This window comes from Ursus arctos, unplaced genomic scaffold, assembly GCF_023065955.2.
Source record: "Ursus arctos isolate Adak ecotype North America unplaced genomic scaffold, UrsArc2.0 scaffold_12, whole genome shotgun sequence".
NCBI lineage: Eukaryota > Metazoa > Chordata > Mammalia > Carnivora > Ursidae > Ursus > Ursus arctos.
This window is the reverse complement of record NW_026622786.1, coordinates 66928651-66953925: the sequence shown is the minus strand read 5'-3', so window position 1 is coordinate 66953925 and position 25275 is coordinate 66928651. Positions and strand designations below refer to the sequence as shown.

The 25275-nt window shown below is 41.6% G+C and overlaps 1 protein-coding gene across 1 annotated transcript in view; it reads right to left on the bottom strand.

The window, feature by feature from the left end:
• Nucleotides 1–11398: 11398 nt before the first annotated feature.
• The window catches only part of LOC113254217 (cytosolic carboxypeptidase 6-like), a 1048184-nt gene continuing 1034307 nt past the window's right edge, over nucleotides 11399–25275 (bottom strand). Inside the window, exon 7 of the mRNA XM_057310254.1 lies at nucleotides 11399–13225. Within this exon, the coding sequence (XP_057166237.1) occupies nucleotides 13178–13225 (48 nt within the window). The 3' untranslated portion in view covers nucleotides 11399–13177. The remainder of the gene's footprint in view (nucleotides 13226–25275) is intronic.

The following is a 25275-nucleotide window of genomic DNA, read 5'->3' as shown; positions in this document are numbered from 1 at the left end:
AATCCCTGGCTCTTTCAAACGTACCCTGCTGTTCTGCACGTGTACAATAAATAAATAGGAAAATAAATGAATAAGAAGTGCACAGAGCATATACCTGCTTTTGTGTTAATTTCTGTCAGATTAAAATACTTCTTACTATGACCAACTATATGCCAATAAATTGGATAACCTATAAGAAATTGATAAATTCCTAGAAACACACAATCTACTGGGAATGAGTTGCAAAGAAACAAAAAATCTGAACAGACCAATAATGACTAAGAAGATTGAAGCAGTAATCAAAAACCTCCCAATGAAGAGAAGCCAAGACCAGATGGTTTCACTGGTGAATTCTACAAACATTTAAAGAAGAATAGATGCCAATCCCTCTCAAACTCTTACAAAAAAATGAGGAGAAGGGAACATTCCCAAATTCATTTTATGAGGCCAACATTAACCTGATACCAAAGCCAGAGAAGGAGGCTACAAGAAAAGAGAATTACAGGCCAATATCTCTAATGAATGTAAATGTAAAAATTCTCAACAAAATACTAGCAAATGGAATTCAACAGCACATTAAAAGAATCATCCACCATGATCAAATGGGATTTATCTCTGGGATACAAGGATGGTTCAACATACTCAGATCAAAAACATAATACACCTCATTAATAGAAAGAAGGATAAAACCATATGATCCTCTCAACGGATGCAGAAAAAAAATTTAACAAAATTCAACATCCTCACATGACAAAAACTCTAAAAAATATTGGGTATAAGAAGAATATACCTCAGGGCACCTGGGTTGTTCAGTCACTTAAGCATTTGGCTCAGGTCATGATCTCAGGGTTATGAGATCAAGCCCCACATCAAGCAGTGCACTCAGCAGGGAGTCTGATTCTCTCCTTCTCCCTCTCTCTCTGCTCCCCTCCCTTTCTCTCTCAAATAAATAAATAAATAAATAAATAAATAAATAAATAAATCTTTTAAAAAATGTATACCTCAACATAATAAAGCTGTATATGACAACCCCCCACCTAACGTCATATTCAACAGTGAAAGGTTGGTAGCTTTTTCTCTGATATCAGGAACGAGACAAGGGCGTCCACCCTCACCACACATATTCACTATAGTATTGGAAGTCCTAGTCAGAGCAGTTAGTAACAGAAAACACGTGAAGGGGATCTGAGTTGGAAAGGAAGAAATAAAACTGTTTCTGTTTGAAGATAACACGATCGTATATAGAGAAAACCCTAAGGGCTCCACCATAATGCTGTTAGAACTAAAAAACAAATTCAGTAGAGTCACAGGATACAAAATCGACACACACAAACGCGTTGCATTTCTATACACCAACAACAAACTATCTTAAAGAGAAATAAAACAATCCTATTCACAATAACATCAAAGCCAATAAAATACTTAAGAATAAATTTACCTAAGGTGAAAATCTGTACACTGTAACCTTTAAGACAATGATGAAAGAAATTGTAAAAGAGGGGTGTCTGGGTGGCTTGGTCAGTTAAGTGTCTGTCTTCAGCTCAGATAATGATCCCAGGGTTCTGGGACTGAGTCCCTTGTTGAACTCCCTGCCCAGCAGGCAGTCTGCTTCTCCCTCTGCCCCCCCACTTGTTCTCTCTCCTCTCTCTCTCTTATAAATAAATAAAATATTTTAAAAAGAAATTGTAAAAGACACAAATAAATGGAAAGATCCTGTGTTCACGTATTGAGAAAATTAATATTATTAAAATGTCTGTACTATTCACCGGGTAATGGGTCCTGTCCCAGCACAGAGATTCTAGCCATAGAGCCTCAGCTGGGCCTTGCTCTTTCAATAGAAGGTTTGCTGCAGAACAGATCAATGCTTTCTCTGCTCTCAGACCTCACAATTCATATACTTGGTTTAATGTAGCCACAGAGATAATCATTGCAAAAATTCACGTGATCTTGGGCCATTGGTTAATGCCAGGGCCCAATTTATCACCCAATTTCATGGATGATGCTTATAACTCAACTCTCAGCCAATCAGCACAGTGGATTTCCCTGGACACAGGTACTTGTTCAGAGTCAGCTCATAATGACATAATCACAAAATGAGAAGCAACAGAGATTCTGCTGGGACTTCTGGGTGAGAGTCTCTTGATTTTTCCAATTAGACTAGAATTGGAGAGAATGTAAATTTTGCAGCTTCTACAGCCATCTCGAGACCACATGTGGCCTGGGAAAGCAGTCAACACCAAGCAAGGGGAGTTAAGAGAAGGACGAAAACAGACTGGGTCCTATGAGCCCTATATCAAGATGCACAAGGCTACCTTATTTCTAGATTATCTATTCACATGAACCAATGAATTGCCTATTTTTCACTTAAACTAATTAGGTTGTGATTAGGGACCCCTAATTACACAGCTCCTGTGCCTTAATTTTACCATGCATGCCTTGAATTACAGTTTGTCTAGGCCTAGGGCCTGCACTCAGTCTGATGGCCAAGGTCTTACCAGCTCCTTCCTGTTTGGACCTACCTCATACTGATCAGCTATGGTCCCTTGGGGGCCCCGCCTCCACTTCCCCTCCCCAGAGCTCAGCCCACCCACTAGGATGTTCCAAAATGGGGTCCTTGATCCCTTCCCATCAACCTTCTCACCTGAGTCCTGGGGTATGGCATCTGTAATAGGTTTCCCAGGACAAAGATCCTAGGAACATACCACTCAGTTTGTCTCGAAGGGACCATGAGAATAAAAAAAACATGTTTCTCCTTGCCTTTATATGTTTCTAAAATTATTTTACTTAATTTAATAAGTCTTCTGAGTGGCACCCAATGCTGTTGTTTTTCCTTGTTGGCATGAGAGATGGAGGTTGGGGAATGGAGTTGGGAATGTAAATTGATACAAACTTCCTGGAAAATGAGCTGGTAACAAGGCACAATAATTCCTTAAACATTAGTGCTCTCTGGCCCATAAATTCTGCTTCTAAAATACCAGATATAAAACTTATATAAAAGAAGTAAAAAGCTTTTTCACAAATAGTTTTATGGTAGAGTTATTTATAAGAGAAAACATCTGGAAATAACATGAATGCACAACAATAGGATGCAGATTTTTGTAAACCAGACTATATATAAAAGATGGAAAATACTAGAGCTTTTAAAAATAAATATGCCTTTAAAATGCTCATGGATGTAGTAATTCAATCCCTAGTAATATATCTTAAGACAATAACCTAAAATGTAGAGAAAAATATATACATAAAGGTTTATAAATTATTCATAACATCGAGAAACCAGAATTTAAGTTAAATATACAACATTATTGGCATGGGGAAATATTTTTCTTGTAATATTAAGTGCAAAATCAGGATAAAATTTTATATTCTACATGATCTCAACTATGTAAAACAAAATTATACATGCATAGAAAAAAGGGCAAAGAAGTAAATGTGTTAAAATATTAAATAGTGATTGCCTCTGGGAGATAACTGATATTTTCATCTTTATAACTTCTCTGTGTTTTTCAAAATTTGCACCATGGGCATGTGCAATTTTTTAATAGAGAAAGTTATTATAAAAAGATGGTAAGTATGTAAACTACATAGCAACATGAAGATTGTTTATGAAATAATGTTAAGTGAAAAAAGATGTATATAAAAACTTACTGTGATTGCAATTATGTAAATATGTTTCTGCTTATAGACAAGAACTGAAAGGGAAAATGTATAAATAGAATTAGGTTTTGTATTGTGCTAAGGCTGTAGGACTAGGAGTAATTTATTTTTCTTCTTAAAAAAATCTCTTTAAAGTTGTTTTAATGACGTGTATGCAGTTTTTGGAACCATCCACTCTATGCATTTCCACTGTGTTGCTAACCTTCTGGCAGTGAGCCAGGAGTCATCTGGCTTGGCTTCACTCCTGGTCCTGGCCACTCTGGACTGGTTCCACAGGCCTTCTGTTGGCTCTAAAAATGGCCAGAGGCACATAACAGTGGCTAGTTTGGCCTCTCTTGTTCCTTTATTTTCCAGAGACGCTGAGTTTACATCATGTGGGACTTTAACTGGAGACCAAGTTCAAAGTTGTCTTGTAATGGTCAGCATCCCCAGTCTATCACCATTCAGCATAGGTATTGCTTTAACAAGGTTAAGAGGTGATAACCCCCCCCCCATAACCCCCAAAACCCAAACCAACCTTAGGATATTTCTTTTTTTTTTTTTAAATTATTTATTTATTTATTTGACAGAGATAGAGACAGCCAGCGAGAGAGGGAACACAAGCAGGGGGAGTGGGAGAGGAAGAAGCAGGCTCCTACCGGAGGAGCCTGATGTGGGGCTCAATCCCATAGTGCCGGGATCACGCCCTGAGCCGAAGGCAGACGCTTAACCGCTGTGCCACCCAGGCGCCCCTAACCTTAGGATATTTCAAATCAGAAACAGATCTAGCAGTGATTTCTTTCTGGAGGTTTCTATGTTATCTTAGGAAATAAATTGTCTCTTCAGGACATAGCCTAGTTAGTGGGAAAGCCCCAGTGACTGTGATATCACTGACAATGAAGACTTTCCTTATCCCCAGAGAAGTGGGTCAGCCTGAATTCTGTCTGGGAAAGAAGACTCCATGGGCCAATATCACAAGTGAAGTAATATTTATATGTAGCAGTAGCAGAAAAGGCAAAGGATTCAGAGTCAGACAGATCTGGATTTGAATCCTGACTCCATCACTTGTTAACTGTGTTCAAGCGGGCAAGTCACGTAATTGTGCAGCACCTTCATTTTTCATCTGGGAAAGAGAAATGGTGATACCTGTCTGATGGGACAGTTGGGAAAATTATGTGAAAAATATATGTAAAGCACTTAACACAGCTCTGGCACTGAGTGCCACTATTTAGATACTTCCTAAATGCTGCCCTTTTAGTCTATACCATCAAAGAGCTATGACAATTTGAGAAGAGCACCAAGATAATTCAACAGGGGAAAAACAGTCTTTTCAACAAATGGTGCTGGGAAAACTGAACACATTCAAAAGAGGTAAGCTGGACTCCTACCTCACATCATATAAAAAAATTAACTCTCAAGAGTACATCTTTGTGACCTTGGGTTAGGTAATGTTTTCCAAGATATACCAAAAATAGAAGTAACAAAAAGAGGGGCGCCTGGGTGGCACAGCGGTTGGGCGTCTGCCTTCGGCTCGGGGCGTGATCCCGGTGATCTGGGATCGAGCCCCACATCAGGCTCTTCTGTTATGAGCCTGCTTCTTCCTCTCCCACTCCCCCTGCTTGTGTTCCCTCTCTCGCTGTCTGTCTCTATCTCTGTCGAATAAATAAATAAAATCTTTAAAAAAAAAAAAAGAAGTAACAAAAAGAAAAAAAAATGGGTAAATTGAACTTCATCACAGTTAAAAACTTTTTTTTTTTTGCTCAAAAGAACATCAGGTAGGTGAAAAGACAACCCATGGAACAGGAAAAAATATTTGCAAATCATATATCTGATAAAAGACCTTGTATTCAGAATATATATTTTAAAACTCTTACAATTTAATAATAAAAAAACTAATATAACTTAATTAAAATGAGTGAGGAAAAATAATTTGACTAAACATTTCTCCAAAGAAGATATTTAAATGGCCAAAAAGGACATGAAAATATGCTCAACGTCACTAGTCATTAGGGACATGGAAATCAAAACTACAATGAGATACCACTTCACCCCCACCACGATGACTATAATCAAGAGACAGATAATAACAAGTGTCAGAGAGGATGTGGGGAAATTGGATGTGTCCTACATTGCTGATAAGAATGGAAAATGGTACAGCTATTTTGGAAAACAGTTTGGCAGTTCCTCAAAATGTATATCCTAACATTTACCATATGACCCAACAATTCTATTCCTAAGGTTTATACCCAAGAGAACTAAAAACATATGTCTACACAAAGACTTATACACAAATGCTCATAGCAGCATTATTCACAACAGACAAAAATGGAAACAAATGAAATAACCATCAAGAGATGAATAAATTGTAGTATATCCACATAATGGAATATTACTCAGCAATAAAAAAGAATGAAGTACTGATACACGCTACAATATGGATGAACTTGAAAATATTACACTAAGTGGAAAAATCCAGTCAAGAAAGGCACTATATTGTACAATTCTATTTATATGAAATGTCCAGAATAGGCAAATCCAGAAAGACAGAAAGTAGATTAGTGGTTTCCAGAGCATGGGGGAAGGCAGAAATAGGGAGTGACCGTTAACAGAGTTTCTTTTTGGGGTGGTGATAATGTTCTCAAATTAGTGATGATGGTTACACAACTCTGTGAATATACTGAAAACCACTAAATGATGCATTTAAAAGATGGATTTGATGGCATGTGAATTATTTCTCCATAAAAACACTTTTTTAAAAAAAAGATATGACCAGCACTTTTGACGATGGGAACATGAAAATCTTAGTAGAAATATGATTAAGAAATCACTGCCAATTATTCTAGTTCTCCTCACTGCAGTCCCCTTCCCTGTGGGAAGAGTCTACATCTCCACCCTGTTGAATTTAGGAGTGGTCATATGACTTGCTTTGACCAAGGAAATGGAGGCAGAAGTGACTCCTTCCAAATTTTTTTAAGAACAAGTACATGGCTCACCATCTCTCCCTTTTCCCTCTGCTACGGAGACCCAGATGGCAGGTGCTGCAATCTCACATATTCCCCTAGCAATTCTTCGTGCAACTCTATCCTGACAGCTTTCTGTGGCCACTGGAATCTGCTATGTCCATACTCTGAGCGGATTGGAAGTGTCAGGGAATTAACACACCCATTCTCATTCTCACTCCTTCGTCCTTTGGAGGAATACCTCTGAGGCTTATTTTCCACACTGACTTCCAGGGTTCCCCAGTTTGATTATGTTCTAGTTGCCTTTAGTGGCAGTTTGCTTGATAATGAAACTTTCTTGGCTTTCTTTTTTTCCTGCATTGCTTCCTTGCTTTTCCTTCCAAGGTCTCTGGGATTATCTCCCAAATAAATATCTTGCACTGAAATCTTTGTCTCAAGGTCTTCTTCGGGAACCCAAACTACAACACTCAGCTTTGTTCCAAATAATGCTTGGTCTGGGTGCTAGAGTAAAGGTCATGTAAAGCAGAGTTGACTCTAATCCATGAGGAACATGTACCAAAAGTGAGAAATAAGCCTTTGTTTTTTAAGCTTCTGCAATTTTGATGTCATTGTTACTTCAGTGTAATGTAGCTTGTCATGACTAGTGAACTATGTACACCTTTCCACAGTAATTCTCATTTTAGGTATTTTTCCTAAACAGGTAATTAGAAATGCATACAAAGGTCTAGATAAAAGAATATTCACTTTGGTGTTATTTATAATTAAATAATTGGGTACAATTTAATATACAACAGTAGAGTTACAACAGAATGCTTTTCAACTATATGAAATTTACTCTTAGAGAATACTTAATAACATTCAGAAATGTTCATACTACATTCAAATAAAACAGTTTATATAGTATCATCTGAGTTTTTTAAAAATTACATATATATTCGTATATACATGTGCAAAAATAACAATCTCTCTTCTCAGTCAGTCTGGTAGTTAGGGGTTTTACTTGGATAGAAGAAAAATATTTCTTCATACTGTCTTCCTTTTACTGTAGAGGTTATAGAATAAACTTTCTAAAAAGTAAAGAAGAAACTATAGATGGATTTTGGGTCAACTGGCTAAATAAGTTCATGCTTCAATAAGCCTGTTCATTCCCATCAAATAGTAATATTGGATACCATATGAACAAAGAAATGAAAATATATATTTGGGCTCTGTTGTGAGAGGGATATCCCCACAAAGCTGAAATGTACAGAAATGTAAAAGGTAAGTTGCCCCAAGGCTACTTGCTTGCTGATATCTGAACACATAAGCAGGAAGCAGCAGCTGAAGTTTGCCTCCTATGAGATAACAGAGACTAAAAGTACTCTGGAACATGAGGATCAGAAACAAGATCTGCTTAGAGCCCTAGGGTGGGGCTCTCATGTCTTGAAAGGATACTAGGGGGGAAAAGGGTTGCTGCACAACTTTCTGACAGATAGCCCCTGCGTACTATAGGCCTAGAGAGGTGAGGGATATAGACACAGAACACAGAAGCCATGCCAAGCTATTCTGCTGACATTGGTCACTGGATCGAGTATATCCCCATTATTTACCAGGTCCAATACTGAAGATGTGGGTAGAGCTAACAACGAAAACCACCACACAGGGAGATGCAAGCACAGCAGGGATTTGGGGGTGGGGGGTCGGGGATGAGGAAAGAGAAAACCAGAAAACTTCCTTCTCAAAGTGATCTTACAAATTAAAATTTCAAAATGCATGAAGAAATTAAATGCTAAAAATGATACTAAACAAAATTAACAATTATAACTTGAACTCTCTCCAGATGAAACTTATTTTATAGAACAGTCAGGGGTTTTAAAATAAGCATATTGAGGATGTTCAGAGAAACAAATGAAGGCATTAAAACAGAATAAGAAATTATGAAACAGAATAGGCAGAAATAAAACAAGAACAGGTGGATATGAACAAAATTAGAAATCTTGGAAATTAAAAATATATAGTCATTGAAATATTGAAAAAGACAGGGAAAAAAGTCTAGACTAGACATGCTCGAAAAATGAATTTATAAATGCAAGTTACTTGTAGGGACCTCAGAATCAGTGCAGTAAGACAAAATTATAAAAAATTATGAAATATCAGTTAACAGCCATGGAGGGCCACTTGAGAGAATCCAACAGTCATCTAATAGAAATTCTTGAAGAAGAGAGTCTGAGGAATAAGGGAAAAGCAATATTCAGAGTATATTCAGAGTACCAAGCAGGGTAAATAGAAATAAATTCACATCTACATACATCAAAGTGAAAAAAACGGAACGTTAAGATTAAAAAACATCTTGGAACCTATCAAAAAGAAGATAAGTTGTCAAAAACAAATAATGGAAGACTTCTCATCAGCAACTCTGTATGTCAGAAAACAATCTTTAAAAATCTTCAAAGTACAAAGGAAAGTCTTCCTCAAACTAAAATTTATACCTAGCCAAACTATTATTCCAGAGGAAGTCAAAATAAGGACATGTAGAGATTAAGAGGACTGCCCATGGACTCTCACTATAGCTATTAAAGGACTTACTTTAATAAGGTAACACAGGAAATCTTAGAATATAATAAATAGGAGAACACAAAACATCATAAGCTATGTAGGAAAAGTAAATTAGCTCAATGCTATTACTAATTCATTGTTTTTCTTTTTTGCAAAAGTTTAACTTTAAAGTTTCACTTAAAAGTCTAAATAATAATAACAAGGTGGTAAGGGGGCAGTGTTCAATAGGTGGTTAAAACTTGTTTACATATGAAAAACCCATCGTCTCAGCACCATACAACAACTAGTTTATCTTTTTCTTTTTTAACAGTTTATTTTTTTGAGTAATCTCTACCCTCAATGTGGGGCTTGAACTCATGACCCTGACCCGACATCAAGAATCGTATGCTCCATTAACTGAGCCAGCCAGGTGCCTCAACTAGTCCATCTTTTATTCCACTTATTATGAAGGCTAGTTTTGTCAAAGGCTGTAGATTTTGTAAGAAAATATATCATCAAATGTACATCGAAAGGGTAACCAGTTTAGATAGAAATAAAATCAATAGCATCCAAATCTATAGATGGAGAGGGGGAAGGTAGGTAATATATAAAACATAATACCAAAAAAGGCAGGAGAAGAGAAAAAAAAAAAGAAAATGAATAATAGCACAAATATGGTGGTAGGTATTTATGCAAATATACCAGTAATTATAATAAATATAAATAGATTAAGTTCACCTGTCACAATATGTGGATTATTAGATTTTATTTAAAAAAAAAAAAAAACAGGTGACAGTGTTTCCAAAGGTTACCACAAAAGGAAAAGGGAGAAGGATATCTCCCTAGTAATTAGAAAGATAATATTAAAATTAAGATTTATTATAAATAAGACAGTATGGAGTTAATGCAGAATAAGTGTGGCAGACCAATGGAATAATACAGAGAATTCATAGGAAAATTGCTATATGACAGATATATAATTGCCAATAAGTGGGAGAAAGGATGTACTAGTTGTTGTATGGTGCTGAGACAATGGGTTATCCATATGTAAACAAAAAATTAAATCCCTAAGTCGTATTATGCACAAAGATCAGTACTAAATGAGATAAAGACCCAAGTATGACACAAAACTTGACAATTCCTAGAAATAAGTACAGAAGACTATGATAACCAGGTAGGGAAAGATTTCTTAAATAAGTCACAAAAGCAAAGCTCATAAAGCAAGAGATTGATTAATTTAACCCCATTAAAGTTTTTAAAATCTTCCACGTAAAAGTACAGTATTAATTAAAAAAACCATCCACACAAGCCACAGTCTGGGAGAAGATATTTGCAATGCATATAAGTGACAAATAATAAAGAACTATAAACCAAAAAAAGAAATGACAACCCAATGGAAAATGGAAAAAGGATGTGAAAAGTCAATTTAACAAAGAAGAAACCAAAGTGGTCAATAAACATATGAAAAGATACTCAACCCTATCAGTAATCAGGGAAACAAATATAAAAACAAAGGGATATTTCATATTTATCAGGATGACAGGTAAAATTTTGTAAGTCTGACAATTCCAAGTATTGAGGATTCAAGGAAGTGGAAACCCTTATACTTTACTGCTGGAAGTATATTTGTTCAACTACCTTAGAAAATAATTGTCCATTACATAGTAAATTTGAAGATGCATATAGTCAATGATTCCTCTCCTAACTATATGCCCTTATACACAAGGAGACAGGCACAAAAATGCTCTTAGTAGCATTGCTTGCGATTGTAAAAAATTATTTAAAAAACCTGGGAATAGCCTAAATTATGATCAATAAAGTGGATAAATAAATTGTGATATAATCATATGTGAAATACTATATAGCAGTTAAAATGAATAAACCAGAGGTACATGAATCTACCTGAATCAATCTCTACAATATAATAATGATTAGGGGGAAAGTCACAGAATGCCATTTACAGTGTGACATCATTTAGAGGAATTTGTAAAAAAAAATACCAGTTATACCTATTCTATTTGTGTGTGTGTGTGTGTGTGTGTGTGTGTGTGTGTGCGTATATGGAAAAACCAGAATTTATTGTAGTGGTTACTTATACGGTAAAGGAAGAAAGTTGCCATCAGATAAAAGTATAGAAGAGTCTCAACTAAATTTATCAATTTTTTTAAATAGGGGACTCTCTGGCGTAGACGGTACAAATGGTAACATACGGCACATGATAATACATGGCACAAGTGGGTATTTGTCTGACACACTGGAGCGAGGTTACCGCCTTGGGGGCTCCAGCTGTCCAGGTCCTACCTGTGTCCTGAGAGGTAAGTGGATTAATATCTCACAAGTGCATATCTTACGATATCACACAAAGGCAGCCTATCTGCAGGACACCAGTACACCACAGCACACCTTTTGGGAACTTTGACCCAGGAGGTATTTTTCTCACATCTAAAAGTAGGCAAGATTATAAACCATTCCAAACTCTGGCGGCGCTCAGCATTTTGCAGTTCCACAGCTCTTCCGAAGGAGTACCCTTAGAGTCACCATTACTCTGCTTGAATTTATGCAGCAGCAATTAGGAACAGAAAGAGCTAGTACAAAAGACTGCAGTAAACAGGGTCTGAAGACATATCGAGACCCCCCTCCAATTTATACATCAGCATCGTATCAGGGTGTGCCCAGATGAGACTGGAATGTGGAAGCAGGCAATCCAGGTCGGCGTACGTGGAGTAGAAGAGTACACAATCACAACGGACAGCGATAATCCTCACCAGCACCTTAGTGGGGAGGGATTGGTAGGTCACAGGAGTGGGTCACTCTTGTGATGTTAGCCCATGATTTGGAATTTCTACATATGTTAATCATATATATTAAACGCAGCTCATCTACAGAACAGATGAAACATTTTTCAAACCACTTCATTTCTGTTCTTCTAGAGTCCCAAGTTCACAAAGCTCTATCAGGTGGAAATACAGTAAGGTCACCTGAACTTGGTAGATTCAACTTACACTTGCAGCCACTGTCTTACACCTCAGCGACGGGGACCAGATGAACTAGCGTTTGCGCTAAGACAGTGACTGCAGAGGGCGATTTCTCAATCTCTTTGTAAGTGAGCCATGTGGCACGCAGCTACAGCACGGCAAGCTTGGTGAAAGGCAGAAACAACACGGTACGGCCGTACTGGACGCCAACATGTTGAAATGACCTCCGTATGTATCAGTAATTAGCCACTCTTAGAGCCCCCAACCCTGCCATGTGACCATTCTGCCACACTTGCCCCTCCCCCAGGATCCTATCTCCCCACAGTCCAGTAACCAAAGTGTTAATGCCTAGCACAGCAGGGGGTCACCAGGGCTGTTAAATATTTTGAACAGATGAAGATGACCCACAACACCCATTCTTGAATGCTCACTAACCCTGCTGGCATCGCCATCCTCGTGGATCCCAAAAGAGAACAGCACCTCTTGTTGGCCAGTTTTGTCTCAAGTTCCCAAACCAAAATAAAATACTTCTCTGGCAGGATTAAACTACTCAACCACTCTCTAGGCTAGATGCCAAGCTTGGGGGGAAGAAGGGAGTTTTTAATACCATGGCCACAGCTTTGTTAGGGAACTTGTCTTTCCCCTATACAAGAGACAAGAGTTATTCTGACCCTGAGCGCAGAAGAGCAAATCTGGTCACTTTCTCAGACTAGTCCCTCCTCATGAGCCATCCTTCCTCCATTCCATGCCCCCTGCCAGGCAATTTGCCTGTTCCCCATGATTTCAAAACTTATTTCTCATGAGACCAGGACAATTCCTTGACACTTGAGTTTATCGAATGATCTGGGGAGAACTTGGCCCTGGAATACGCAGCAACATCAGAGTATCAGCCCTGCCATCTGCAGCGTCAAGAGGAGGCAGCACAGAGCTGGGAGGGAGGAAAAAAAAAACTGCCAAGGGGCAGAGGATGGAGGGAGAAGGGTTATATTCATGGAGCCAAGAATTCTGCTGTTCATCCAGGGAGCCAAAGGAGGAGGGCAGGAATTGCATTTGGCTAGGCCACCAGGCATCGCTCTGGGAAATAAGGAAAAAGCCAAAGCAGAACGGCCGCACCTACTCACCGGGACTGGTTATTGTCAGGAGGTCAAGCTGCCGCTGTTGCTGCAAAAGAAAACATACTGTGAGATCACTGAATTGAGCCAGAGCCGAACTGTGCTTAGCAGCTCAGGTGGACATGCAAAAGGGATGTTCGGACACACAGAGCAGGGCATAAGGTGGAGAACACGGCGTTCACTCACAATTCTGCACAGAGGCATTGCACCCTAGAGACAAAGGGATTGGATGGCCTTTTTGTTCATCCTTGGATGGTCAGAAGTGAGAGGCCTTAGAGGTCTTCCAGTCAAACCTATACCATATTTAGGGGAAGGCTATAGGCTCATTCTTCTGTACCAGACAGTCTTTGTTCACACTGGCCACACTGGTTAAGTGTCTCATATCCTGGCAATCCTCTTTGCCTTGGGTTCTTATGTCACTGTCACCCTCCTTATATTCCTTTCTAACCAAGATATTCCTGGGCTGGTTTATTTTTTTCATTTGCTCAGCAACGCTATGACAATTTGAATTACTGATGATCAAACCGTTCCTTTCTAATTGAATCCTCATCTCTGTACCATACAACAATCATAGCAAATATCTGTCTGGCACACTGGGCCATATGGATGAGGCTGCTTGTGTTTGGAGGCAACTGGCCCTGGCTAACCCAAGGGCTGAGGGACCAATATCTCAGTAGGCTTGCCGCACATCACAGCATACCTACAGGGAGGCTCTGTCCTGAACTGGGTGTCATGGGAACCTGCGGATGGAGAAGTGGGTATTGGAGGCTGGGGGTGGGGCAGTGAGCAACTCTCCTAGAGACTTCAGTCAGGATTCCTTAAGCCCCAGATGACTTCTTTCTCTTTTCTACACTTGACTTTCCATAAATAGTCCTGGAAATCTGTATTTTTTTTCCTCAAAAGGGGTTCAAACAAACTCCACTTTGAGAACCACTGTTCTAGGCAACATATTACAGGAGCTTCTGATTATCTGGTATTTCTTTTAATGGATTCTTTGCCATATTTCACCTTATCTGCATTTCCCACTCTATCTTGCCTCTCTTCAAGAATGGAGAACAGCTTCCTGGAATTCTGCTTAAGCAGAAACGGGAAGGCAGCAACATTTTTGGGGCAACAACCATAGGCCAGGCACAGTACCAGGTGCTTTGACATGTCATTTCTTTTCATACTCTTGGAAATCCTGCGGGGTCAGTATTACATGAGGTTCAGAGAAGGAAATTATCTGCTCAAGGCAACATCTTCATTAAATGTCAGGGCCAAGATTAGAATTCAGTCCGTTCTAATGCTGCCTTGAAAGCCCAAAATGTGCATAAATCATTATGATAGGTGCTCAATAAAAAGACACAGTATTGATGCTGTTGTTATTACTACAGTCCATGTGATCCTTGGTTTATATAAGCTATTTTTTTCCTTTTTCATAGAATTATGGATACTTGGGGGGTACCTGGGTGGCTCAGGCAGTTAAGGGGCCGACTCTTGATTTCAGCTCAGGTCCTGGGATGGAGCCACGTGTTGGGCTCCATGCTCAGCAGGAGTCTGCTTGAATTCTCTCTCTCCCTTTGCCTCTCACCACACTCATGTGCACTCTCTCAAATAAATCAATCTTAGAGAAAAACAGAATCATGAATACTTCGAGCTCAAAGGTTATTGAGTTTGACCTGCTGTCAGGACAGGAATCCCCTCTGCGATGGCCCCACCAGTTGTATGAATTGCATGTTTCATCTTTTCTTAAATGGGGAACTCACTACTTCTTATCAGTTTGTTAGCTCTCCTTTGCGCAGGTTTAAAAGCAGCTTCCTTATGACAACGTCACTGTTTCTAGCTGCCTCAGCCCATGACAAGAGTTTGGACATCTGTAGATCTATGTCTTCTCTCCAGGCTAAACACGCCGAGTCCTATGTCCTTTCCTCATAAGACCTGGTCTCAAAACTCCTTGCCTTCATGGCCTCCTTCCTCCTCTGTTTAACTTTGATCTGTCCCAGTCAAAAACTCTTTAAGATCTCTCTACCTCTTACTTCACTGACTTCTCATGAGCCTAAAAGCAGATCTGTGTCCCCTCATGGACTTCTCAATCAACCTCACTGTTTTCCTGCCAGCTAATAACTCATTCCAGCTGACATTTTCAAGCCAACAATGCAACTCTAAGATGTCACTGACCTACACGGTGAACACACATCCTCACTCTGAAAAGAAACACACACCCACACACATGGGCTAGAAGGAATGCTGGAGCCGGACTGCCTTCCCTCCCAAACACAGAACCAGGCCAGTAGCACAATTGGCTCAAGCTGCCTTTGCCAAGGCCAACCTGTATGGCTTGGCACTTCTCTCACGCATGAGGAAAGGATACAATACATCCTTCTATTTTTCCATAAGCTTGACTTTGTGATGCCTGTGGTTGGTGAAAGAAATTTATTTATCTGAGAAGAGTCTATTTCCTAATTAAGAGCTATCTCTAAATGGTGACTCTGTGTCCAGGCTCCGGTAGAGAAAAAGAGAAGAAAACCTGACAGGTGGCAGACAGACGTGGGCTTGTGTCTTGGCTTCTCTGTGGAGTTTGGATAACTTACTGTATGTCTCTGGCCTCAAACTTCACACCTGTAAAATGAGGGCTAGTGAAATACGTTCAGGGATAGGGAGCCAAATGCAACCGGGTACTGTGCTTGCGGGCTCCCTCTTCTGGTATAAAGTGTTCCCTGAGAATCCCTGTAGACAGAGCACTGGGGGCTCAAAGGACAGAGTCAGAATTTAGAAAGGGCCAAATTTTTCAGCTATCCTCTCACATCGCAATTACCAGTGGATGTGTGTCTTCCTCACTAGCTGGGGAGCATGTTAAGGGCCTAGAAGATGCATTATTCAGTCCAGGGCATACAGTACCCCTCTGTAAGCATTTGCTAAATTCAACGAAGCATTCCTGAAATCCACATTATCCTTTCCCCTCCGCCCCCCAGTCTTTGCTCATGCTATTCTCTCTGCCTAATCTTTCATGGTCTTCTGTCTTCTAGGAGGTCTCCCCTCAATGCTCGGGACATCCATGACATCTTCTGTGCATGCCAACTTCCAAACCTAATCTCTGTCTGTCCTTCGCTCTTCTAATGCATCTTGTAAAGCCAACCTCTTATATCATGCTCTGTTTTAACTGTCTGTTTCTTCTGTTTTCCTCATGAGGTCCTTATTCAAGGATAAGACTGTCATTTCATCCCTCTATCTCTGGTGCCAGCAGAAAGGTCTGGAAGGAATGTTTGATGTCATCTGGTTCAAATGATTCAACTATTCTGTCATTCCCTCTGCCACGGCCCTCTTAAGTCGGAATTAATCAGCATGGAAAGCAACCATGCCACTTCCTCTACAGGACTTTCTCTCTGCCACGTCTTTAGGCTTTCTTGCCTTTACGATTTTGTTCCTGTCATCTCCACAGCCAGCAATACTGGCTCCCACCTCCTGTGGGAGACCTTCCTTCTTCTACCTCCACCCACAGGATCACTGTCTCTTCTGGACTCCAGCAGCTCCTACTGTCTGTACCACTCCTGTGGTGATGAATTAAATCTAACCTGGTGACAAGCCCATTTAACCTATAGTTCACAGACATATATGTGCACCACCTAGTGGCCTAAGCAGATAAGTGTAGGCTATTGTTTAACCTGTAGCTCTTAAGACAGGACGGCAATATCTGCCTGTTGTATGTGTAAACAAGAATGAAAAAATAAAAAGAAAAATTCTTGCAGAGTGCCTTCAAGAATCACTGTGTGATGAGTTTTACCTAAGAAACTGGAATGTCCAAATAATTGAAGGACTTCTATCAAAGTTCTTCAAAAATAAAAGGAATGGAATGAAAGATAAAATTTTCATTACTAAATAGTCTGCCTAGTATCATCATTTGGGATTGCCAATGAAAACTGTACACTTTTAAAATTAGGGCACATGATTTGTGTATGTAATGTTTAATCAGTTATATATAGAGGGGGCATATTGGACCTAAAGAACTACCAAATTATAATTAGTTACCAACTGAGAGAGATAAGGGTCTTTCGAACGGAGAGGATATGTGATCTAACCACTTGGGTGGGAGAACATGACTGTTAGCTGGAGGAAATGAAGTTGGCTAGCTGGGCGGCAGGTTTGCTAGGTTAACAGGGGCTGCTGGCTGAGAGCTGACCAGCTGAACCACTAGCTGACCATAAGCTACTGTCTCAGGAAGGCCAGGCCTTCGCATGTGTGGTAGCAGTAGTGTGGGCCTGTGTGTATGTGTGTGCATGTGCGTGTGATTTGAGGGGTGTTAGGGGAGAACGTTCCTTCTCAGGTGAAGGAATTCCAGGCCTCCACACACGGAAATGTGTCCAACTGTGCCCGTATGGTATTCCATGAACTCCTGGAGGAGTGTGGCTAAGCCAGACCCGGGTCGATTAGGAGTTGAGGTATAGATTTTTGTCTGTGTGTGAACCCTGCATCCAGCCTTCTTGCCTTACAGACATTCAGAAGAAACCCATTTCTGTGCTTAACCACCATGTGTAAATGCTGAGTCATGACTGGATAAAGACCATGGGTGTTGGGGGTTCCAAGGTCAACAGGAACAATCTGAATTTGGTGCTAGCCAGGGATGGCCAGAGTATCTAGAGTGGGTGCTCAAGGAACTGTTGGCCAGCATACTTGCTCCAGGAGTTATCCTTATTTCCCCATGCATCCGGTGGAAGCTGTCTTGTGAATGCAATGTCACTCCACCTCTGGTCCCAGATAACTGCCCCAAGGGTGGAGATACTGAAAGGTGAGTCAATTAGAAACCTTACCCAGGAATTTTGGACCTTTTATGGGTTCAGTTATTCTCAATGAAAACTACTGTTGTCTCAAGTTCAAGAACCCATCTTTAAAAATTTCGTAATTATGAAAATGACACATGCTTATTTTTTTATAATTTTCCAAATTTCCAGAAAACTGAGAAAGTAAAAATTAATGAAATTCCACCACTGAAAGAGAACCACAGTTAGCATTATGGTGTACTTTCTTGTCATCTTTCTTGCTTGTGTTTAATTTAATGAGATCATATTTATATCTAATAAACGAAGTACTTTTTAATCTCATGCAGCATTCTACTTTTTGTCCCAGGCTGAGTCTTTGTTCTGAAGTATGAGACTGTAAATCACATATATTTCTTGTCATAACGGATATGTTTGCTCTTAAAACTGTGGTTTTGTTTCTAGTCTCTTTTTCAGGGAACTTGGCATTAATCAGCAAGACAAGCAGTAGACTACCATTTGGTTATTTTGTTACAAGGAGGCAGTTTGAAAAGCCCAGCAACTACAGCCTTGTGGTGTAGACAAAGTCCTCTGAATATGGTGGAGACTTCCAGGCAGTAACCAACCAAGGAGATATTCTTTCCTCATATCTGAAGCCTCTCACTGCAGTTACAGAAAGCATTTTGTAGAAAGAGTCGAACTCAAAATGAGACAAAGGTGTGAATCCTGATCCTAGCATCGCTGAGCAGCGTTATCCCAGGCGTGCCCTTGAGGTAGCTGGCAGTTAGGTACCTCAACCATAAAAAGAGTGTAGACCAACTTCCAGGAGCCTAACAGGAAGGAGAAGCTGAGAAAAAGAGAAAGAATCCCTCTGGACATGGGCCAGGGGAGGGGAGACACCAGGCAGAGTGGGGAGCACATTGGCGGAAAGCCAGGCTCTCTGAGCGCCAGCTCCAGCTCTGCCCTCCCCTCTGGGCGAGACTTCGGGCTTCTCACCATATGGGACCTGCTCTTTTACAACAGCCTCTCAACCGGCTTCCCTAGTTCAAGTCTTGTGTCTTCCATTTGTCTACATTGCAGCCGCATCTGTAGTGAACTTTCTAGAATACACATCTTCAAACTAATTAGGGTTCCTACAGGAAAAAAAGTGTAACCTTTGGCTGTTATTGGACAACTTCCATGATCCGGTTCCCACCTGTTCTCCTGTTCTCTCGGGCCCTGAGCTCCAACCATGATAAACCACTTCTAGTTCCCCCAATTTGTTGTGCTCTCCCCTCTAGGCCTTTGCACAATCTCCTCTTCTTGGAACAATAATCCTGCACCCAACCTGCTTTGCCTGGCTAATTCCTACTTGTTACCCAGCTCTTGACTAGCATGCCACCTCTTCTGTAAAGTCTGTCTAGACCTGCCAAGGCCGACTGGATCTTGTCCTTAGATGCCCCTGACCTTCAGAGCACCATCACACTACATTTCCCTGGCCTATTTACTCCTCTGTCCTCTGCACTGGTTGTGTGAGCTCCCTGTTCTCCCGAGGGCAGGGGCTATAGCATCATTACTTCTCTCCCCTCTGACACTAGCCCAGTGTCTGACCAATAGATAATGCCCCATACAGATCCGCTGCTCACCTGTTACAGAATGACAACTAGACAGGGTCCTACTGAATTGGGCATCAGAGGAGGGCTTTAGTTTTGTTCCCCTCTCTCCCAGTACACACACACACTGGTCCCATAATTTTTCTCAGAATCCTCTCTTTCTGCCTTGGGGACCTAGGGATTGGACCCCAGAGACTTTGGCTTTCTTCATCTGGATGGGTAATTATGAGGCTATGGTTAAAAATGGACTTTTCATTTTGGTCACGAACTGCATTGCAATTACTTCTCAGAATGAGAAAGGGACGTGGTGTTCTGGGAGCTCAGGGGCTGGTTTGATGTGTGGGGTTCTGCGTGGTAGAAGAGAATAGTCGCTGATTATGTGTTCTGTTTTGCTTTCTGTGTTTCGTGCAGAATAGCTATTTGGGGAAAAGTCAGTCTTTCATGGCATAGACTGGAGATGATTTCAACAAGAGCACCAGTATCCCTGTGCATTCTCCTGTCACTCCAGAAGCTGGCCATCCTGGGGAAGACCTGACGATCGGTACCCTCCGGAAACAGGGGTCACAGGGGCACAGGCACACATTTGGATTCAGAGCTCAGGCCCTCCTTTTCCTGCAACCTCCCTTCCCTGTTCATTTGCTCCCCTCCCCAGCCATAGTCATTTTCAAAGCATCTCGGGCTCTCCTGCCCCCTCCCTGCCCTACCCAGGCATAGCCTGCTCCCTAGAAAAGTATTTCACATGCCGTTGGCCTCTCTCTAAACTCGCTGCTTCTGATCTCTCTTACTCCAGTCTAGCGTCCTCACTGGCTGTAGGACTGATCATTCTAAAATTAAATTTCTCCTTTCTTAGAATAATTTAATGATCCACATTGTATTTCTGATAAAGAGTACATTTGTTAGCTTGGCATTCAAGAAGGGTGTGAAAAATCTCCATGGGTTTTATGTGCTATTTGAAAAGGCAGTTTTTATATTTCAATGTAAACTTACATTTGGAAAACAAACGAAGAGCTACCTATTATGTTCAGGACCAAACTCCAGACAATAAAAGTGGGTCAGTGTTCTAAATAGAAGACTGACTCTCACAGGGGAAGGAGTGGGGAGAGCCAGTCCCCTCTGAGGAAAAGGAGTAGGGTTGATGAACGTTCGTAAACCAGCATCTCAAGGCCCTGAGCTCATGCCCACACCTCACTGAAGTGGGATGCCTCCCTTCTATTTGCCCGACCCTACTGCTCACCATCGCCTTCCCTGCTCCCCAGCCCCACCTTCTGCCCTCCACATGGCCCTCTTTCCGCTTCTCCTCATGCTAAACAAGGGCTGTGTGACGCGGCTTTCCCAGATAGCACCGTGCGTTCACTCTTTGACCCCTCACTTATTTATTTGTTTGTTAATTCAGTAAACATCAATGGAGCATCTGCCCTGTGCCGGGCATGTTCCTGAGGATAGGGCAAGAGAGACACAGCCTCTGTTTTCAGAGATAGCTAATAGTGAAATGAAAAAGCAAATTTCATATTAAGCAAACAATCATACAATATGAATTAATCTCAATTATAGTAAATGCTCCAAAGACAATTAGGAGGAAAAGTACTATGGCGAAGGTTGAAAGTATCCTCAAACCTCACCTGGCCCACCAGCTGATGCCCGGATACCCCTCCTGGGGATCCCCCAACCCCATCCCCTTCTGGGGCTGAGGCTCAGCCTCCCTTCGGGTACCTACTCCCATCAGAATAATAAAAAATGCCTTAGCTTTCCCTCAGGGAGAGAGCAAGCCTCCCTCAAGGTGGAGACCGAATCCCCCGACTAGGGGTTAAATTCAGCGGGATGTAGAGTGGGGTGGCAGACAAAAGCTGGGCCGCACGTGGAGATTGCTTCCGTATATTTCGCTGAGTGCTTTCTGCTCTCGGAGCTTCCTGTTATTGGAAAAGTCAGGCATGCAAGTGGCTTTCATCCCCAGGGCAGCTTAAAGGAGCGTTTTAGTTCAGCCTCTGGGAGCCTGCGCAAGGCAGGGCAAGCGGAAATGGAGGGGGCACAGGACACTGCAGAGCCATTCTGGAAGCAGGATTACTAGCAGCGGCGGCGGCTGCGGCTGCCACTTGCTGAGCACTTACTGGGCGCCAGTGCTCACACCTTCGGAGGCAGCCACTGCTACCCCTTTCTACAAATGAAGACGCTGGGGGCCGAGAGGTTAAATTACTTGCCCAAGCTCCCAGCAACTAAGTGGAAGAGTCTAGATTCAAACTGATACTGTTGACCTCTGAAGCCTATGTTCCGTTAGTCGTGAGAAACGAGGAAAATATCCTGGCTGCATTCCCAGGTTTGGAGGCCCAGGAGCAGTACGTGCTGTGGTGGGTGACGCTGTACGACCGGACCACCTCTGCACGCGGACTAGTGGTAGAAGCTACCGCTGACGTGTGGGTGACCTTCTGTGACTTCCCTTCGCTGTGTTCACAGGTGGAAATTCGACAGTTACCTGTGTGTTTTTCAAAGATTTTTTTTGGTTTTTAAGTAATCTCTACACCCAGTGTGCGGCTCGAACCCACAACCCTGGGATCCAGAGTCACACGCTCCACCGACTGAGCAGGCCAGGCGGCCCCTTTCACCTATGTTTATATTTGATTAATGTCATTCTGATTACAGTCCAGACTCCATGACTGAAAGGATGGAAGAGGGGACTGTGTCTTAAATGTGTGTTCAAAGATTGCATATGGAAGGGTAGATTAGGTTTTTAAAGAGGGCCGGATAAAAAACTGAAACCCTCACTCCTGCTGGAGAGAAATGCCACATGTCTCATCCTGATACCCCAAACAGTTAGAGAGGGGCTTCACCACCCCAGCTCTGGAGGAAAGACCCATGCATCAAGAAACAGCCAGAGGAAGGCTATTCCAGTCATGACTCAGAAGATTCTCTGCCAGGACAGATTGTTTCTTCCCTACCCTCTGCTCCAGGCGATATGAGGCCATGTGGGCACCTGCAAGAACAGACATGGCGTCTAAAGTGACGGTGCAGCTCAAGGCTGGAGAGGATGTATACGTAGCCGACAGATGCTCTCCCCGCCACCTACCGCCCAGGGCACCCATGGAGCTCAGAGCACTCAGGTGTTGATTTAATAGTGTCTCACATTATAATTAGGTGTTTACATACTACCCTGTTTTTTCTCCCACCTCCACCTCTCCTCTCTCCATCTCTTACCCCGTCCTCTCCTGCACGGTTGGGAGCTGCACATTTTTCGTATCTCTCTATTATCCCTGTATCTGCCTTCTGATAGGGCCTCGAGAAGTCTGTCGCAGATGTACCATTTTATATTATTACCAGAGCAAGTCATCTGATTAGAAATTCTCTTTCTTCATAGGTTTTGAGCAAGTTACAACTTTCTTTTACAGGATCCAGCTTCAGAGTTTAAAAGATAGGCCTCTGAGGCCCTCAATTTATACTTTAAAACTGTGATTACGCTTCATCCTTAAGATCACCAAGATGCAGCTCGAGTTGGGTTATCCCGTAACACAGCCTCTGGGGTATCAGAGCAAGGAGCTTTGGGAATCATCTAGCCCAACTACTTTATGTCAAAGCAAAGTAGACTGAGTCCACGGAGGGAAAGGGGCAGCTTGAGGTCACCTGTCACATTGCTTGTGTGCCTCCTTCAGTGGAGTGAAAAGAAAGGATCTAGGTCTATACCCCAGTGCCTAAAAAAGCACAGATGCCTAGAAAAAAATTAAGGAAAGCAAGGGAGCAGGGTAGGGGAGGATTTTGTTAGGAATTTGTTCTGAGTTCCAATGCCATGTTGTTTACTTGCTTGAACTGGTTTTAACTGAGGGATTATCAAGAGGCCCTCCTTCAAGAGGTGGTAACTGAAATGGCCCCTAAAGTATAAAAGCTATTTTACTTTTCACTGGGAAAGTGAGGCAAACTTTTAAGAAAAAATAGGACAGGAGTCTGGACTGGCCACGAGGCCCTGGCTACCCTCTGTCTCTGGGAGCTAATGAGTCTGTTTACACTTGACATTTAGTAGACTGTCGGTATCTCCCAGAAACATCAACTGTTTGCTTATTTTCATATTTGGTCATTTAATAGATAACACTCATTCCAAAAAAGAATTTGAAGAAGCTTACAATGAAAGAATGCCACAAAATAAAAACCATGTAACTAAAGACATGGCGAAAAAGCAAAACAAGGACAGGAGAAATTAGCTGGTGCTAGGTATGAGGTCATAACTCACAACTCATACCCTAAGATACTCCCTTCACTTGCTGGGGGTGGGGTATGAATTTGGCTCTCGGCTTTTAAACAACCTTGGCACAGTGGAAAACTCAGTTACAAAATACCCAGTGTCCTAAGGGAAAAGCAAAAAAAAAAAAAAAAACCAAATAAAAACTCCAAATAAAACTGTTCAGTTACAGAATCTACCTTTCCTGACCCGAGGCATGAGGGAAATCTTTCCTTCGGGTCCTTAGAAAGGGTGTTTTGAGGCCTAGTGGTTGATAGGATTTGGCCAGGTCACGCAGTGACATACCAGCAGGGCTGTATTTGGACTTTTAGGATACTTTCTGAATAAGGCCTATGGAGCACAGACATAGGTGAAATGTGGTGGTCGTGAGAGTCCTGGGGCCAGAATAAGAAGCCACAGGTCTGCATCATGGATAACAGCAAAGGACAGACGATGGATTCAAATCCTAGCTTGTACACTCATGGGTGGTATAGCCCTTGAACAGATTACATAACCTATCTCTCGTTTCCATGTCTCTAAAATGGGGATAGGAAGTCTTTAAACCAAAATAAAATTTCATTCAGAATTTTTATATTACAACAAACATTACTGTATTATGGGATATAATGTAAAATCCACATCCCTTTCTTTTTTAAGATAAGACACAAGACTCAATAAAATTTTAAAGGTTCAGGTTTTTGAGAGTATCGAGGTCATTCTCCCCTACTTACAGAGAAGAGTTTGGAGGATCTGACTTCTAAAAAGATCTTATCGCACTCAAGTAAGTGTTCAACAAAGTCCTTTTGTTCCCATTCTGCTTCAGATTTAGCAAGAGTGCGAAGGAGTTCGCAGTAGCTCTGCACGGAACCGTGGTAAGGACTGAATCAGCTAATGGATCAGAAACACCTGGAAGCCAGAAGACAGGTGTTCTGGATCTAGCTTTGCCACTTACTTGCTGTATGAGCCAATGATTTGCCTTCTCTGAATCTGTCTCTACCACATACTGGCTAAATGACCACGGGCATGTCAGTAAAATACTTTGAAATGGGTTTAGCAACCCACCTACTAGTAAAGCAGTTAGCCTAGCGCCTGACATACAGCCTCTGGACAAACGGAACATAGTCTGGTAAGACTTTTATTTTTAATTCCAAGAATCCTTGCTTGGAAAGCCTTTCCTTCCCTCTTTCTCTATTTATGGCTTTTCTCTTGTGTCATCACCTCCTCCTCCTCCTCTCCCAGGCTGGGTGAGGTGCCTCTTCAAGGCCCCTCAGCACCTTGCGCTACCCTTGACCACAGACGTTATCCCTGTGGGTTGCAATTATCTGTGAGTCATCGGCTGTGAGCTCTTGTGGGCAAGGATGCTGTGTGATTCCGATCGGTATCTCCAGCTCCACCACTGTACTTGGCACAGAGCGGGACTTCAGTCATGTTTGCTGAATTGCATGAAACTGTGGAGTTCCTGGGAAAAATATCATGACATTCAGAATAAAACTCTGGCACTGAAAGTGAGGCAACATTAATCTGTGCTCCTGCCCCGCCAGAGTAATGCCTCTGCACGATGTCAGAGTCATATATACTG